The 19,889-nt window shown below is 42.2% G+C and overlaps 1 protein-coding gene across 1 annotated transcript in view; it reads right to left on the bottom strand.

Moving 5' to 3' along the window:
* Positions 1–727: 727 nt before the first annotated feature.
* Positions 728–19,889, bottom strand: part of LOC126536140 (uncharacterized) — a 38,950-nt gene continuing 19,788 nt past the window's right edge. Inside the window, exons 4-6 of the mRNA XM_050183005.3 lie at positions 15,438–15,539; positions 10,248–10,304; positions 728–7,792 (exon numbers count right to left, since the gene is read on the bottom strand). Coding sequence (XP_050038962.1) covers positions 7,577–7,792; positions 10,248–10,304; positions 15,438–15,539 — 375 coding nt within the window. The 3' untranslated portion in view covers positions 728–7,576. The remainder of the gene's footprint in view (positions 7,793–10,247; positions 10,305–15,437; positions 15,540–19,889) is intronic.

The following is a 19,889-nucleotide window of genomic DNA, read 5'->3' on the forward strand; positions in this document are numbered from 1 at the left end:
AATGATATCACTACAACTCACCACCCTAAAAGACACATGCAAACCTCAGCTAGCATTGTGATGCTGACCGTTTTTGGGACCAGTAATGAGTGGCAATGACAGATTTCCTATTGCAAGGTGCCACCGTAATGGAGACCTATTACGCCAACTTGCTGACAAAATTAGGAAATTCCAACAAAATCAGCAGATGCACTGGCATGCTGTCAAAGGCAACCTGCTTCTATTTCAATACAATGCTCCTGCTCACAACTCGCATGTTGCACAAAAGGAAGCAAGCTTCTGTAAATACTAAATTCTTCGCCGTACCCCATGCTTATACCCCGACTTTGTGACTTAAGATTTCCACTTCTTTCCATCTATGAAGTTATTTCTTTTAAAGCTGGTAGTTTTCTGATGATGACACGTTCATCGCCGAAATCAAGTCATGGCTCCAAGGCTAATCCACAAGGTTGATATCTGCAGCTGCGTGAAATAATGACAGAAGTGTGAGGCTCTCAGTGGTGCAGCTACATAGCAAATAATAAATATGCCCCAACTTTCGTGCTCCTCAGCCCAGCGGAAGTGGTTCAGGGGAAATCTTCATTGAACACCATTCACAAGTGGAATAGCTCAGCGCCAACTTCGATTTGCCTAATCAAATGAATGTAAAGCGCAGAAATGCTCAACACAATCGTTGGACCGACTTGAATTTGTTGCATTTGAGAGAGACAGTTCAATTCTAGAAACGGTAGGAAACAGAATTTTTATTTAGGACCACATACTTCTTACAATTGGCAAAATAGGTAAGCTTTGAAAAATTCACTGGCAATTTACATAGCACCACTTTCAGCTCCCGTTGCAAAGTGTTGTTTAGGAGCTCACAGGACACACGTCCTCTTCCAGGAGCGAAGCACCCAGTTGCACCAGACACACACACACACATACGCACACACATTTCTGCTTTGACACCCCCAACACTAATGCATTAAAAAATGAAGCACAATGTTTACAAATTTGTAACTCTACACCAAAGGCAGATATGGCAGTTCTGTACACTGCATCTGTTGGAGCATCTAAAGTGGACCAATTCAATATACAACTTTACAGAAATTGTTACGATGCTTATGAGGGTTTTATGAAAGCTGTACTCACAATTAAGAGGTACATTTGAGAGCAGAGTACATATATATATCTATTACATTACATCAGTTTTGTAAAAAAAAAACAGCATAAATAAAAATTTGCTTCCTAAAATCACAAGACTTTTTCTTTTCAAGTGCAACAAACCTCTCCAAATTCAGTGCCGTGGATGCCGAGCAAAATGGTTTCCCCATTCCCACGTATGTATATATATGTATAGGAGTTCCTGAGGTAAAGCTTCATTCTACTACTCAGCACAGAGCTGGCTGACCTCTCGCTCCGGCAAAAGCTGGTGGTATAAACTATGGCAGTGCCAGCGATGATCTGAATTCACGCAGGGATGATACCACGGAAGCATAGAAGAGGTCCTCCACAATGCATTTGCAGGCCAATGTTGCAATTACAACACTGCCCAGGATCTGCATGAACAAGTGGTCCTCATAAATGATGTCAGCAGACCATGTCCCAAATACTCTGGTGCATTATTGCACAAGGGCACTGGACATTGTTACAGTCAATATTTTATACTTAGTTGCATCTAGGCATTGCACTTTTCTGTGATGACATCTGTAACTCTTTCATGCACAGTTTATTTTGTGAGTAAAACTGAACTTTATTTAGAAAATGGTAAACATCTGGTAAGAAAATGCTGTTTTCACAACAGATTTTTCTTTTTTTTTTACTTTTCAGTCAGAGAGTGGAGTGCCCACCATGCACTAAGGGTCTAACAGTCACTTTTGATGGAGGCCAGCAAAACAGACCCAGTTTTTTAGCATAGCGCAAGGGTACATAGCATGTCTTGCATGTTCATGTCATCCTTGAAGGTTGGGGTTCTGTACTGTAAACAGCACACCTCCACAGAATCCACCTTTTGGCTGGTTCTTGCAGTAAAGTGTGTGTATTATAGTGCGTACATAAGGATCTGATTTTATCTGGGGCTACCTTGATGATGAAGCATCAGAAAAGAACACACTGCACAAACGTAGTTGGCATGTGCAATTTGCACCTTTGCCGAATGTAGGCATTTGTTAAGGACAGCTTTAAGAAAAAGTTGAATTAGATGTCACTTGGACTTGTCTCTTTGTTCTGATTGGTAAATGACACTACTGTACAATAAATGGTTCGACAGTGGTGAATATTGTAGAATGGACTCCATATATAAGGCACCTTCGCAATCATGAGAGGAACATAATCTCCATCAGCCCCTGCAGGACGCTCGCACAAAGTGTGAAGGGCTGTAGTAACTATATAGTAACCACATAAAAAAAATTCATGTTACAATCACGCAAATACAATTTTTTGTTGTGCATTTGTACTGGAATCAACCTTTTAAGCTTGCACGAGTAAAAATAATGACATAAATTCCGGTAGAAGCCACTGATAATGATTTTTAGACAGCGCTGGCTTCTTCAAAATAACCTGGAATTCTGGCGTGTTGCGACTACAGCATGCAACTTCTCAATCTCGGCAGACCAGAAGCGTCCTAGGTGGTGGCGTGTGTATGCGTGTGTGTATATATATATATAGTGTTTAAGTGAGTGCACAGGTTTGGCACTCAGCCTCTTTAGATCAGTATGTACAGTCCTTCGCCAAGAAGCTGCTTAGCAAGTTCCACAGGCCACTTACGCAGCCTTTTATATAAACTATCTAAAGGACAAAACAAAGACAAGTGGGTAACACATACAGGAAGATAGTCGCATGATACACAGTGACTTGCATGTCAAAGCAAGAGGAATTGAGTTAGTGCCGTAGGTCCCCGCTGACTGTGCAAAAGAGTTTGGCACGATATGAAGTGACGCGCACCAACTGATGCACTGCCCTGTCAAGTGCGCATCTCTTCCTTATGTTATGTAGTCGACGTCCATTAATTTGACCCCAACAGGACCGACGAAATTGATTGAATTATCCGGCAGGTTTGAAATAAAACAAGATTCAGAAAAATATGCCAACACACATTGCAGATTCATTTGGCAGTATGTGTACTATTCTAATACACCTTTAAATGAAACGCATGCCCACTTACTACGGGTACAAATGAGAAAACAAACATAGAAATTACATTAATACTCTTAAACAAAGTAAATAATGTAATGCACATCCGATGTTTCAGCAACAAAATGGGCAAAGATCTAATATGTGTTGAACATTGGCGGCCAGTTTAATAAAGTCAGCTTCACCGCACAGTTTTGCCATGTTATGTCAACATCCGTGTTATGTGGTAAAGCATAAGAACGCCGCGAAGATGGTTTTGTGTCAGATTGCGCCGTGCAGGCAATTTCCGGCCCATCTTCCAGAAAAAATGCAGGCGCACCTTAAAACCTGGTACACATCCTGATCAGACGTTGTGAACTGTGTGTATTCTTCGAAAAGCTTCCTAGGGCGTGCCTAAAATAGGAGTTTTCTTTTTTTGGGACATAATACATGGCAAACGCATGCATTCGGGTGTCTACCAAGTTGACATTTCCAAATTCCCAGAGTTTTCCAGATTTTCCCAGAGTGCCTCTGCAAAATGCCCTGGGTGTCGCAGGACTATGTTTTATGTCAAGACGGGCTGAAACCATGTCGCCCGATGCTGTCACTCTCTAGTAAGCATGTGAAAAAGAAAGACTTAATCCAGTCTGATTACAGTTTGAATACTAAGGAGTTGTGTTTATGTTATTCAAAAAGAGAACAGAAGGGAGGGGTTAGTAAAATGCAGAGCAAATAAAATGTCTTCGAAAAAAAGTCGGACATTCTCAAATACGAATAAAAAGGAGATACATACAGAAGCAAATACTTTCGAATATGAGCTATTTCTATCAACTTATAGCAAGCTCAGTGGTATGAGGCCCGAACTTTGTCACAATTGACATTCTCTCTCAACAGCTCGCAAGTCAACCTGAACTATCCCAACTTACTCCCAGCCCATGCACAACGCCTCACTGTGTTTCACTGCTTTAAAGAGTTTATTTTGGTTTGGATGAGGTACACCTGCATCTCAGCATCAGCCAACACATTGTTTTTTGAGTGCAAGCTCCTTCAAAACAGCGGCAGCATGCTTCCTTCCTTATTCATTCCTCAACGTGTAGGTCCTTTCTGTTCTTGTCCTTCTTCCGTCGCTCGTTCGCCCCATGGACCATTTGAAGCATCTTCTTGGTCAGTTGCACAGTCAACGTCCCAATTTTTCAAACTCCCTAGGGGCCGCGAAAATGTCCGAAAAATCAGCCAGTCGGGAAAAATGAATGAGTCTTTTACTGCCCTTGAGGGCTCAAACTGCCACAGGCACATTAGAAAACGCTCTGAAGGCCTGTCGGTACACATATTAGGCATATCGGTGCTCGTACTGCGACAGCAGATACCGGGTACACGAGTGTATAATTAAGGAATACATACCGTGTCCCGTGGCAATAGTCCCTTCCCATGCTCATTATGCTTCACCGCAATACTTTTATACTCTTATTCTTGGCGAGTGAACGTTTTTTGGCACCAATATGTTTTCTCACCAGACGAGTTTTTGTCAAACACTTGACTATTTTGCATATGCTTCACTAAGTAACATTTCTGCACAGAAGCAAAGCTGACTTTCAGGAACTGGAATTATGCAACGCACCGAGCTTCGAAGCCAATAGCGAGGACCACAAAGGTGGGATCAGTGCCATTGCTGACAGCGACAAATTCTTTCAATGAAAAACCCACCACCCAATGGCAAGAAGCTTAATAATGAATGTAGAAGGAGCTAGGCCGAGGGTTGTCGCAGTGGTGGCTACGGCTGCCAGTGGATCTGCGTGCGAGAGCGCTGGTTCGAGACGGTGCGGTAATCAAAACAGCGGTGGTGGATGGCTTTGACTAATGCCGTTTTGGACCTGCAGTCGCGGCAAAAGGTCTGGAAAATCGGACGGCGAAGGGTTCTTGCGTCCGAAATTTCAGACATTCCGATACATTGACTATGGGGTACGTGATGGTGCCGCGAAGCCACCCGAATTATCGGGCATCCGGAAAGCCGGTCGTTGACTGTACACTGGCAACTCCTCCAGCCGACAACAGGGCGTCAAAGACTATTCGTTACGATTCCTGTCCATTACTCGAGCCAGCATTACAGAGACTTCAGTTCCCTTTCAATAAAATTACAGGTAATTTTCCTTGATAGGAGCACAATTTCCCCGAGTTTTCCCAGACTACTCAAGATCCCCGAGAATTCCCGGTTGGTAGACACCCTGGCATTGTCCCCCAAGCTACACCGAGGCACACACTGCCACTAAAGGGGTCACCATAGGGGTCAGGCGTGTGCGTGCCGACTGGTCAAGTTTCAATTATCCGGCAAAAGCTAATTTTAGGATTGATACAAAAAATGTTTGGTCCTATAGAAATGCACGAGCAAGAGCCGCGATCTAATTAACCAGTCAAATTAACGAAAGCCTACTGTTACGGCTCCACTAGTGGCAAGCGCAACTGGAGGCGCTAAATTTTCCCCTCTCGCTTCTCTCCGACATGCATGCTGCTGTTCCACCCTTGCACTGCTACAGACCTGACCATGTGCTGAACAATTGGATAGCCGATACAAAGCTAATGCTTAAACCTTTTCTCCGACTTGCCTCGTTTGCTATGGGACTGGTACCTACAATTTAGCTCCAGATGTTATGTGCACCAAAAAGTATTCAAACTATTTTTTGTGTGACGCAAAGCAAATGCCGAATGCTAGAAATGCAGCGGAAAAAAATTTATCTAGCCATTATGAAGACAAAAAGATTTGGGAAACGGATTTCCATTTTATTAATGTATCAAATAAATGCAAACAAAGCACAATCTTCGTGCTTAACAAAGAATTGCTTTGTAAAAATAAGTTGTGGTAACTGGACCACACAAAAATGCATAAAAAGGCAACCACAAAGGTTGCAGAGAGCAAAATGCACAAGGAAAATAAAACAGGGACATGAACACCTTCATGAAAGAAGAGACAACGCAAAAGACTTGCATTTACCACAACTTCAAAAAAAAAAAGAAAGAAATGCACGTGGAGAACAGGCTTGATGCCTCAACAGTGGCTTCACAATTCAACAAGTGCCACTGGAAAAGCATGGTGTAACATTTCATAGGCTGTTGTATGTTGCAATACAAGTACGCTGTAACTGCTGTAAGCTGGACATTGCAAGGCACATCGCTTATGTAAATGGCGCTCCCATTATATTCAGGAGCTTACAAAATTCTTGAATGATGCCAAAGAAGTAGAAGAAATCCAAGAACTCTCATGAAAGACTAGAAAATCGCAGAAATACAAGCGCAAAAAAGTGCTGAGGCAGAGTAGGCGTAAGTACACTTGATGTTTCAAGCAATGAGAAGTGTGACTTGCAAGTTGTCGCCTGCTGCACTCAAACGTAATATGATACCAAATAAGCGCATTAAATTTAAATTATGTACAATCTACGTGCAAATATAGCACAAGTTATGAAAAAATATATCATGAGAAGCCCCTTTCTTCTCGTTCTTAAATTATGAGAAAAAGTATGTTTTGAAATGTCAGATTCCATGTCACGTCACAAATTTCAAGAGCTGTAGCAGATTATAGTTACATGATGATATGCATAAAGTGGAGATTCAAATTTCAGGCAATGCAAAATTGCCTGATGTAATATGACACCAAATAAGCACTTTAAATTCAAATTATTTAGAATCTACATGTAAATATAGCACAAATTAAGACAAAAAGGATGTTTTGAAATGTAAGATTGAAGGTCCTGTCACAAATGTCAAGAGCTGTTGCAAAGATAGTTGCATGATAATAAGCATAAAGCGGAGATTCAAATTCGAGTCAATGCAACACTGCCTAAACAATTTCCCAAATAAAAAAAAAAGGCTAAAACAAGTAACAAAGTGATCCCCTCAACCCAAGAGGCTAAAATAAAAGGAAAACCAAAACACTGTCAGGGGCCAAACCTGAACTTGTACTCTGTGCAGTGGGAAATATATGCTCTGCTATACAGTGCAGCAACAAATTTGAATGGACCCAGTTTACGATTCTCTGGAATGCGCAAGTTTGGTTCAACCTGTTTGCAAATTGCACATTCTTATTTTTTTCACCGAGTGAGCGGCAGAACGAGTACCATACACTTCTTTCTTACGCTGAGAAAAGAGTTTTCAAATATAGTTACATTATTGCAGCTTTCACTGGAATTCGTGAAGAAAGTCGTTGGCTACCCAAAATTTTCCTGCATCCACCGCTCGAACAACTTCAACAGCTTCCAAACCAGACTAGAAGTGAATGAAGACGCACCGGATATACACCGAGTGAGGTCAAAACAAAGAAAAAAATAATAACCAATGGCAACAAAAACTGCCTTTGGAAAGTGCAGCAGGTACAACTTCAGCACTGCAGAAAAAATGTCTGCAAGCAGTCACATGGCCACACAGCAGCTAGCTGTGCAGGCTTGCAGCTGGCACTACAACAACCAGTAAATCACTGCCACTGTTTGAAGTTGCCCTTTTACACCATGCCCATCTTGCCATCAGGTGCAGATGGTTGGTACTGTGGCTGGTACTGTGGCTGGTACTGTGGTGGGGCGTCAGGGTATCCTGGCTGTGCCACATAACCACTGGGAACCAAAACAGCACCTGGGGTCATCATACCCCCCTGTCCTGGGTTCTGGCTGAGAAAGGCCAACTGCTTGTAGAACGACAGCACCACCATGAAAAAGTAGATCTGTAAAAATAAGGACGCAAATGTATAGGTAAATGATTTGGCATGGAAAAGATTGCCGTCCTTAGGGGGGCCCCTCCACTTTAAAACAATATATTTTATTTATGGGCTCATTTTGATCAAATGCACCACCTGTATATTTTGACATGATTTCACTTAAGCAACTGATTTTTCTGTCTAAAACATCGCTTTTAAACTATTTACGTAAATTCTGTGGGCTAGCTTACAGGTGAGCTCAGTATCAAATTCTCGTTGTTATGAAGAAGGCTGGCATTTCAAAAGGATATTAAATGATCAGACTTTGAAGTACTGCAAGAATAAATGTTCTAGATGATTTGGGCCAAAGTTATATTAAGTCAAACCTTTTAAAAGTAAGAACCCATAGTAACACCCAGGACAAATTATTACTTCTTCAAAATTTCTGTGATACAGTCTACGCTCGTTACAACGGACCTGCGTACAACATACTTTCGGATCTAACGGACCATATTTCAGCACTAGATTGTTCTACCTATTAATGCAACAATGTTCACTTTTAATGGACCACCCTACAACGGACTATCGGCTACAGCATTCGAAATTAGTGGCAATTTGTTTCAAGATCTGGTGCATAAAATGTACTTTTGCTGTGTTGACACAAGCCGACAACTGACTTGCGAGGGTCAGCTGACGATCGCAGCTCAGTATCACGCGTGAGGGAGGACTGCGGGGCAAAATGCACTGCCTTTAAGGATCGATACAATGGGGGGGGGAGGCAAGAGAGAGGAGGTTATACTCTGGCGGCTGCTGCTTACAGAGCAGCTACTGTATCTCGAAAGCGATCTGTGATGTGGACAAAGTGCGCCCAGTGCCGCATCGCTTCGTATGCACTGTGCTTTCGACGTTCGCATTGGAGCGAGAGACAGCACGAAGGTTAATTTGTTCTTTGCTGCCATGGCGCTTATTTTGCTTAATTAGCTATTGTAATCGATGCTTCGCCTTTCGGGCGAAACTGTGTGGGGATGCGAGACTTTCACACGTCCCCTGATATGTTGTTTTCCCGCATAGCTCCCGTCTCCTGTAATCTGGCTTCGCCGCGTGGCCTGGGGCCCGCGGTGGTCGGTGTGGTTGAAGCACAGTACAAGAGATGGCGCGAGTGTTGCGCTGCTAATGCCGCCTCACGGCGAGGTTACTTGGGCGCGGAAAGAAAAAGGCGCTTCCTCTTTGGCTTGGAGTCGGCAAGTGGCGCGGACGTTCTGCGCGTGCGCCGATCCATGCTTCTGCGAGACCGTCTTGCGAGGCCTCGTTCGAACGCGCCACCGTTCGCGTGACCGTATGCAGGAACGACCAGGCGCTGGTGTCCAGCATGGGGCGAACATATTCGCTCGTTATCTGGTCACAGTGAGTCAGACTTTCAGATTTGGCGCGCCCATCGGCATGTTTTGTGGATAGCAACTCGGCTAGCACGCATTGATCTATGAAAGGTGCAATAAATGCCCTTGTGATTGTTTGCACTACTGTGTTGTCGTTCCTTTGTCCCAAGAGCACGGGTGAGAATCCCAAAACTGCGACTTTCTTTTGTTCTTGTTTTTTACTTTGGACGTTCGCCACTTTTCGCCACGTTTGCAATAAAGTTGTTAGACATCGTGACGAAAGTTTGGGAAGCAAGGGGTTTCGGATATTACGGACTTCGGATAAAACGGACTTTTGTCGGATTATCCGGGTCCGTTGTAACGAGAGTTGGCTTTCTATTTTAGGCCTACTTTGTAACTTTATCTACCTTTCTAACAAAAATGAATTGTTGCGATAGTGTAATCAGAACGAGAGAAATCGCCACTCCAAAACAGCAACATCAGCAATGATCTTTTGAGAAAATTAGGAAAAGTATTCAACATGTCATGGTGACTATGGCAAGGGCTAAATTGGGCAATGCATACAAGGCTCTTCACTGTGTTACGCTTATTACTTAAGCAGAATAGTGTTAAAAATGCAACTAATAGGACAAAAACATGCTCCAGCATGTGTAAATATAGAACTTTATGGCCCCTTTCCCTTTTAAACTAGGAACACAAAGTAAATGCGTGCCGACTGCAGTATGCTAGTATCAATGTATCCTGTTGTCCCCTTTAAGCTACCGCAACATGGCACTTGGTTGTCTTAACACTGCTGTCTTGTAAGGCAAGAATGAAACATTAAGGGAGAAAGAATTAGGTTCCTAATTTATTTTTCATTGCTTCCAGACACCATGCAAAATGTTTTGCTCCAATGGGTGAGCAGGCCTCGAGCAACTACACTTTGCACAATTTGTTCAGCAAGCTGAATGCTTGCTGAACAAAAGCATGACTCTTTCTCCCTGCATAACTGTGACTGAAAAAGCCCCCAAACATGTACTTGAATGGCACTGTGCTTAGTGTTAAAAAACATGGAAGGAAAGGGAGACAGATATGCACACTTTGCATATGCTGCAAACCAGCCTTACCTGCAAGGCCAGGGAAAGCATGAGTGCGCAGAGGAGTACAAGGAACTGAGTGGCACCCTGAAAAAGAAGCCAAGGACAAAAGGAAGGTCACCCCAATATCATGAGCATCTGTACCAAAAATACAGTGTTAGGCGCAAGGTGCCAAGAAAGCATACAGTGCTTGTGTATCATCAAATTTCATAGCAATCAATCAATCATCAAAGCAGATGTCAGCAAACAGCGAGTTACACTATGACATAAGTGTTGGCTCTTTAGAGTGCCAGAACTATACAAGGGCCGTTACAAGCTTCTGTATATGCATTCCTGAAAGTTGGTAATGCAATAATGGGTGCCTGGTTTCTAGCAACAGTAACTACTCATTAGTTATTAGATAATGCTTGTGAAGTCTACATTGGGCTCTGATTAGCAGTGACACTTGTACCATTTCAAGGCTACTAGAAAAAATGTAATTTTAAGTACTGGATACTTCAGTGACAACTAGTCTAATTAACAAAAATACTTTATTCAAGACAAGGCAACTGTTGCTGACCAAGCACTACCGACAAGCCGTTGCATAGTGCCAGGTATTATTTAAAAAAATTTAGTCATCTTATTGGCAAAAGTAACACAAATTCTGATACCCATTAGTGGTGAAATCTTGGCCAGAAAACATTATCTTTTTGCCTCAAATGGCATTTTCAATGATGGGAATCAGTCACTGCTGAAACGCAGTGACTGACCCTGACACACCCCTATGCAAGAAAAATGGCAGTACTTTGTGCAAGAGACTTGGCGAGCCAGAAACAATCCATAAACAAGACACGGCAAGCAAAGGCGCCTCGCACTAGCATCTCATGATGTCCTATATTTGACAGTATCTGCTCAGGACTAGCTAACAGTTTATAGACAAACAACAATTACATTGCATTCTTAATAAGGCGAAGGACTGAACCAACAGTTTTTTCAGAGATTTCTTCATAAAAAAATAACTAAAACACTTGAAAATACAGCCGAACTCCCTTTCCGAACGATTGTGATGGTTTCGTGGAAGGTGGTCATATAAATAATTTGATATATGTGGACTTGCCCTTTGGAACGTGAAAAAATGAACACCAAAATTGATGTCAGCAGCTACAGTAAGATATATCGTATTTACTTGCATAATGATCACACTTGCGTAATGATCGCACAACTGAATTTGTCGTCAAAATTAGATTTTTGTTCTTTCCCGTGTAATGATCGCCCCTCGAGCTTGCCGCAGCGATATGTTGTGTGCCAAGTCTAGCTAATGGTGATCGTGCTTACCATATGTAGAATGCTGTCAAATGCTACGTGAACGACTCTTCCATGACATACCAAGCAGTCTGTACGCACCAAACATTCTAAGCAGATGCCCCATTTCATTCCTTTCATCACTTTCCGCACTTCCATGAAAAAAAAAAAGAAAGCTACACCCAAACTTGCCTTGGCTTTGTTATTTGTAGGCTTTATAATGCTTGTGCTCAACGACAACAACAACAAAAAAGGCACCTTTAGATTCTTCTCGTCTGCACTCATGGGCACGCAACAAATTGAGAGCGGCAACGATAGTAGTCACATTTACACTGACATGTTAGAAGTGTACCCTATTCACACGCCGACGCTTGTTACACAGCTAAGATATTTGCCCACCCTTAGCGGAAACATGCCATATCAGGATAGTAATGAAGACAAATGCCACAGTTTTCGCAGCATGCCCGCAATGTGCTTATGTCACTGGCAGCCGAGCGCGCCCATCTCCGTTTCTTTCCCCTCAAAGTGGACATGGCTATGCCATTGCCGCAAACTTCCCGATATTATTTATTACTGATACGGAAGAAACTGTTTCAATGCACATAATGTACTCACGAGAAGAAAAAAAATCGCGTTCAGCACGTTCGGCTTGCTCCACTGGCCGCCATTTTTATTTTGGTGCCCCACACTGTTACAGCGGCAGCTGCCTGTTTGTTGACTTGTTGTCATCCCGCAGCAAATGCAGGATGAAAAATTTTTTTTCTTTACGCGGAATATTTATCCCGCATAATGATAGCACCCCTGAATTCGCATCAGTTCTGACAAAGAAAGTGCAATCATCATGCAAGTAAATACGGTATGTAGTGCAATAACATAAGTTCCACAATTTTGTGGAATTTCTGTCACTGTGCTACATACTGTACATGGGGGATTTTTCCCATGTCCTCTAATGGCGGCTTGTGGGGGCACCTCAGTGTCATCTATACCTCATGGGGCAGACTGCTCAACTGTGGCTTTTTTGGAATGGCGCAATGTTATGCACATTAATTTTTGGTGGAAAACATAGTTACCGTATATATTGCAAGAACATTTATGCCCATACATAACAAACTTCTGGCAACATTACAGTGTCAAATACAGTAATACCATTTCAGCATGAAATAATACCATTTCAGCATGAAAGGCAAAATGAACTGAAGATCGACACAGTTTCACACCCATTATTGTTCACAGATAGAAGCAAACAGAGCGTGACCAAAATTTTCCATGTTCTAGATTCATTGTGTGTACATACAACAATATTGCCGTGAGTGGTACAATGGATGTACAATTTTCATGAACTTGTGTTTTGCCCGCGAGATGTAGCTGCACTGCATTCGCACGTAAGAACTCTATGGCAATAGCAATCAGTTCCAGCACGTATTTTGGCCTCACCTTCATGACCAGTGTGAATAGTCCTTTGGTTACAATTTGACACCACTTCAGTTTGAAAATTGGATTTTCAGTGTCTTCATTTTTGTTTAAGGCACCTTCCTGCACCTGGTTCCAAACAACTTAAAAAGTTTTTTTTAATGCCCAATTTATACGCAATGCCAATCTAAAGAACGTAATCCGGCATTGTAGCTGTTTAAAATTGGCACCCGGTTCCAATCACCTGTCATGTCGAACCTGTGGGGGCAGCTGCTGCCATTTCTTTTCTTCAAGAGCTTGTACAAAGCCTGTCCCAAAAGTATGTGCGTTATGTTAAATAAAAAGTTCATTTCAAAATCTTTCAGATGTATATCAATGCGGTCACGATCAAAATACTCCCCCTTAATCAATACACTGGTTCCACCTCTTATTCCATTGCTTGAAGCACCCTCTGAAGTGCTCTCCTGTTAAGCACTTTAGCAGTGATGTTTCCTTTTGAATTATCTTCACGTCTTGAAATGTTTCCAAGTTTATATGGCCAATAAAACTACTATTCTTGCTTCGTATAGCTGTCTACTAATTTGCTATCACAAGCAATGCTTCGCCTTTCGCGTAAAACTGCCAACTTTTTCCAATCAATCCAACTTTCACAACTTTTGCTCAGGAGTCAGCGCTTCCAGCACCATCTTGGCATTAACTTTTTTCATTTCCAAACTAATAAAGTTTATTCCTCCTCCTCCTCCTCCAAATTTTCAGTGAAAATTCAGTGAGTGAACAAGTTTCTCAAACCAAGTGCTTAAAACATCATTTTGACAGTCCTTTAGCGGTAACTGAGCATCAGAGTGCATACGATTAATATTTTCATCTTTACACTAGGTGGAGGGGCTTGCCGACCTTGGGGCCTTCACAGCCTTCCCGAAAACGCAGTATCCACTTTAATGCAGTTTCTTTTCTTTAGGGCGTCCCTTTGATAGGCATTTTGAATTAATTTCTGCCCCATTCTTGCCCAATTTCACGAGAAATTTGATATTTATCCTTTGGTTCATCTGTTTCTTGATCTCCATTTAAACAAATAAAAATGGGTTGCACAAAATATGCACAAACAAAATTCTGCCTGGTCACATAGCAGCCCGGCTCGTAGAGAGGTAAAACGGGTCCTTCTGAGTGGAGCAAGCAAAAAAGCGGTGCCGCTGTACTCTCTTCCACATTTCTGCTGACTCACTGCACGAACTTTCCGGACAGACCTTACATGTTCTACCATATATTACAATCAGTGGGACTTGAGTGGATTCTGAATACGAGTGAAGCATTCTAGTCAGTAGGAAGTGCAAAGTACTACTGTACTGCAGCATATCACCACTTCGCAAAGGTCTGCCTGTTATGGCTGCGCACATCAGCCACGTGACACAGAGCACGCTGACAGTTGAGAAGCTACGTTTTCTGTGTCACTTGGCCGAAAAAGTTTGAAAGGTAGAATACCGTCGTGACTAATATTAGCAACACTGTACATTAAAAGTGACGACGAACCGTGATTTCCCAATAACAGCGTAGTTAACTCTCAACATTTTGCACATTTGTGTAGTAGTGAAGCAGGGCGAACCAAGCTAGAGAAGCTTCCATGTAGTGCCGGATGGGGAGCTGCACAAAAGTAAGCCACCTTCTTCTATGCCTTCCTCATGGTCTCCAAAATTGGGCAGACCATAAGCAACCCAATTTCAGAGGGTATGACTACTTAATGGCTTCTCAAATCCGAGCGCAAGACTCGCTCACTCATCCTGGAGGTCATATCTTCATTGCGGTTGGACTGGAGCTGGGTGCATGCCTCTATACACCCAGTTCAGTCGCGTTCTTGTGCTTTGTCAAGTCTATTACAATACCTTTCTCACTTTGTGGGCACCCTCTCTTTACTGAGACTAACTTTGAAGCATTCATTGTAACAGTACAGTGCTTTAAAACAGTGTACCTTATATACATGGATGCTGTCTCAATAGCCAGGGTAAGAAAACAAAAACATTAAATGTGCTGAAATGTGGTAGTTATAATGAATAAATTGTTATATCTAGGATCGTTATAAGTAGGTTCGACTGTACATAATGTCGATGCAGTTTGCATGAAAAATTTAATTAGAAAGCTTGGTCTTAATTTTTTCTGTGGCTAAACAATTTTTTTTCTGCCAAATGAATGCATGAGTATCAAAAGGATAGATTACCAGACGAACCTGATACATTGTTACTCTTATTGTCTCAGTCAGCCTAATGCGAGCAAAAGAATAGTCTGCAGTCGAACCTTGTTATATATTATTTGTTACATGAAGATATTGGCTAAAAACATTTTAGTTTTATTTTGTTATATCCTGTAATTTGTTATACCAGTGCCCATTATATCGAGGTTTGACTGTTGTCACATAAATGATTTACTTTTGCTGTTACAGTTAGGAAACAAAGAAAAAGATAATAGAGAGGACAATAAATAACTGTATGCAACATAAACCAAACCATGTTCTTCTCTGACAAGGGAATGTGCACTCACACTGGCGACAATTGCAATAATGACAATGATGATTGTCACGCCCTGGACGAGCATCAACAGTCCTTCAAACACCAAGTATGGGAGCAGCAGGTGTCGTTGGTCCTGCAAAGATAATCAAATAGCTCACAAGACATTCAAAGCACAAGACATCACTAAAAAATCACTGCAGCAGCGGACTTGAGAGCATTGAACTGATTAAAGGGACAGTAAAGGCAAATACTAAGTTGACGTGGACAGTCCAAATACCATTCCAGAAACCTCATGATGCTTGTTTCGTGCCAACATTTATTTAACAAGAAAATAGCATCTGAAGGGTCCAAATACCTTTGGTGCAATTCAAATCTCTCTCCACCCAACCGGGGAGTGGTGACATTGTATACACCATCACCGCCCTTTACTGCTGTCTGAGTAACAAGGTGCCCGACAGACAGTGGTACGGTTTTTTGCGCAAAACACAAACTAGCGGCCATGGAGAAACCTAGCCTAGACAGAGCAGTGGGTTTGCCACTGCAGCTGCTTGTGGTTAAGTGGTGTGGACCGTTCGGGCATCCCGTGACATCACATGGAAGTCATCACATCCAGCTTGCTGGATGGCGCTAATTACTTCTGCTGCCTACTGAAACCAAAGCACCAGAGTTGCCGTAGCTGGACTGGGCCTCTGCTGCTGCTTGCCTCTGCTAGAGTACGCTAGACAATGGTCGAGTGTGCCTAACGGCGCTTTCCCACTGAGGTGCCGCGTCTGGAAAAATTGTGCGACGGCGCTGCGAGCGTGCTGGATTGGGCGGAGACACGCTTCACGGCATATTCAATGCAATTTCGCTGTGGCGGCCGAGACCGACTGTCTGCACATGCTCTTATAATGGTGCTTTATTTCAACTGCAATTCTTTTATTGACACCTTCTTGCTACGTATACATAGTACTTGAGGCATGGGTTATACAACATGACGTTTTCAATTTTGCTGTCGTTGTCAAGTGCGTCGTTTGCTAGGGAGCACGCATTCATTGCGTGGACGCTGGCGGAGGCCCAGTTTTTCTCTCTGAAAGTCTGCAGCACAACTTTCTATGGTTTACTTGCTTTGGTGTGCCCGCGACTCTAGTCAGCCAGTACCAAATGTATTTTTAGCCAGGTAAACTGCTGTTTTTAACACTGTTTTCTAAAAGTAACACGTTATTTCTCCCACAGTAGCCGCGTATGTGCAACATACAAAGCTATGCAAGATAATTTTATTGATATCGTGTCATTTTACGTGCGCTTCTTGTTGGTGGAGTACTGATGAGGGACAATGATCAAAGAAAACAATATTATAGTGAAATAAACCAGGTTTATTAACTGCGTGGTGTGAAGAGATGGAGATGAACAATGCACTGCTCGGTAAATCTAAGGGTACAGATTTACATATCTACGACATATATCCACGACATACATATCCCCGACATATATGTAAGAGGAAAATGATCAAATATTCTTTATGCACTGACTGAGAAAGTGAGAACTCCCAACCGGAACAAACATGTTTCTTTTAATAACTGCAGCAGCCCCAGGTGAAACAATCAAATTTCCGAGAAAAGGAATCAAGGCAATTATCAGATGTTAATATGAACAACAGTGTTAGGGAAAAAATACTGCAGATATACTCAGACCGAATCAGGGAAACTGGGAAGTCTTTACCAATGTAATCTCCGTGGCTTGTCTCGCGATCTCCTCTAACATGCCAACAGGAGAAATGAAGTAGAAAAATACAGTCTAATCCAATGGTATTTGCTATTCAGATCGTATCCAGCTTCAGAATTCACTATTAAAAATTACCAAATAGCTGTTGTCATTCGAATGTAACACATAACAGCACTTTTGAAATCTCGAAGGTGAGGGGCCGATGCAAGTGAGCTCTCCTATTCTGAATGATTGTGCTGCTGGAGAGTTGTGGCTGTTGCACATAGGCGCACCAGTTTCCGAGATAATTAATGCATGGGTGCTAATCTGTTCTACTGAACAAGTTCCTAGCTGTCATTTAATATAAACACCCCGTTACAGGGCAGCCGGTGAATCTACTAACTTGATTCAGGCAACAAACATTTTTTTTGACAGTCTCATGATGTCTGCAACCCCTTAAACTGGGTGCTCAATGTGGTACCACACTTATCTTGAACAAACACAACAGCAGATCTACAAATATCTCTACGTGAACACGAGGCATGCCGTTCCTTTAACTGCTTCATTATTGTCCTTATGATAGTGCACCGGATAACTTAAAGCCGCCATTTATAATACAGAAGCTGCTTAGTTGAGTGGACATACAGTTGGGAGCGGTATTACGTTTAGGTATGAAATATAAGATAAGCATAATGTGGTTTACTGAGAAATTGAACTCGAGAATAATTTATTTCGTTTGCAACCTTAAAAAAATGCTGAAGAACGCAGCTACCTTCTACATAAAAAAAAAAAAAAATTCTGACGTTTTATGACTGGTGACACGATTATGAGGCACCCTGTTCAGTTCTCACCATGTGGGGTTCTTTAACATGCACCTAAACAGAAGTAAGTACACGAGTGTTTTTCCATTTTGTTCCCATCGAATTTCGTGACCTGGTTTGAACCCGTGAGCTCGAGTTTAGTAGTGCAACACCATATCCACTATGTAGCCACTAATTAGGCTACCACACCGCTTTTTACAGCGAAGCTGTTAACTCTGCAGTTGCTGCAAAAAAATTTTAGTTTTTTATAGGTTGAGGAAAAAAATTATTTACCACTACAAATAATATTCCTGCACACATTGCAGCATAGCGTATTGTGCATAATGAAATGCTCTTTCCAAAAACATATGTTGCCAAACAAAAAGTCTTACTAAGTAAAACAAAAATTCTAGAAAGTGCCATTTTTGCTGCCAGCTGATAAAAACAACAATAAAAAAACATGATATCCACAAAAACATTGATATCAAAGAAAATTCAGAATATACATTTCAAAGATAAATAACCCAGAAATAGCATCTGAAAAAAAAAAAAAATGCTCAGTACACTACCGCTCTTAGGATACAAAAAAGACACTAAGACCAGTTCATCACTCATGCCATGCGGTGAAGCAATTCCTGGATTTTGTGAAGCATAGGTGCACTCCGCACTTTTCCCACAAGACGTCTAATTTTTGTTCAACTTTGTAGTCCTCGTAGCACATTTTGCAGTTCTGCCTTTTTGCCATCTTCTGAAAATGGTCCGATGAGAAGTCCAAGGAACTTACTTCACCAGTTCGTCTAGAGTCATACATCTTTTCCAGGACCGATCAGCATAGCTGGGCAACTACAAGATTATGCAACCAAGCATATCTGTTTGCATTCTTGCAGATTGTCTTTAACACCTCTGCAGAGAAGAGTAGGAAAAAATCCCACGCTGTTGTAAACTGCCTTGCGCTGATCTGTAGTGTTGGGCCGAGATGTATTACGGGTGGCCTTCTTGGCATGAACAGAAGTTTCGCTGCTGCCAATAGCAGCATGTCATAACCAAACGAAGTATGCACCCTAAAGATAATCAGTACAGCTCTCAGGTCGTGCAAAAAGATTGGCAGATAAGCGCACACAAGAAAGGAGACCGCTCAAGGCCGCAAAAACTCGCTGGTGAACAGCTGTGGATGTCCCATGCTGACTCAAAACACCGTTGCCGTCAGAGCTTGAATCTGCTTTCCCGTCATTTTCGGAATCATAACTCGAGTCCTCATCACTAAATTGAAGTGCGGGTGCAGCAGAGTTTCTAGCACAATGCTTTTCTCGCGACACAGCCGTGCGGGACGACGCCATGGGAGCTACTTTCGATAACTGTGCAGCGACACCGGCAGTGCCCCTTGCCTGAATGAATTAATATGTGGTGTTCATTGGCGCAAGGGCCAGATATTGCCAAAAAGTGCCATTGCCGTGGCAATGAGTTTGCCGTCTAGTTATGAGTTCTATGAAGTTGACGTCACGTGGCTGTAAAGGGGCCTTAAATATAGTCGCTATAAGTGCATAAAATCTATCTGTAATAAGATTATGGTGATGACATATGACGTGTACTATGAACATTAAGATGCATCACAAAAGAATGATACGATGCATAAATTATGTCAGATTCTAAAATTGGCTAGAGCCCTACTGCCTTGTTAGAGCCCTTGAAACACAAGGGCCTGGAGGCATGTGCTATGCAAAGCAATTATCGCAGTGGCATCCTCTGGAACGAGGATGCTCTACGAATTTAATGGACTTATAACATGTAAGATAACATCATTCAAGAAACCGAGGACGGCTTAGGTGTTAAACAGCGATTCTTAAGTGTCCCTTTCCTGGAATTTACAAGAGAAGCAAAACCAAAACTCTTTGAAATTGGTTGAAAATGCCAGATCCAGATGTTGGACATGCGCCGGACCTTTAGAAATATAATTTGGCCGAATAACACGACTCGGACTCCAAATCAAAGCTCACTAGTGA

Source organism: Dermacentor andersoni, chromosome 4 (assembly GCF_023375885.2).
Source record: "Dermacentor andersoni chromosome 4, qqDerAnde1_hic_scaffold, whole genome shotgun sequence".
Taxonomy (NCBI): domain Eukaryota; kingdom Metazoa; phylum Arthropoda; class Arachnida; order Ixodida; family Ixodidae; genus Dermacentor; species Dermacentor andersoni.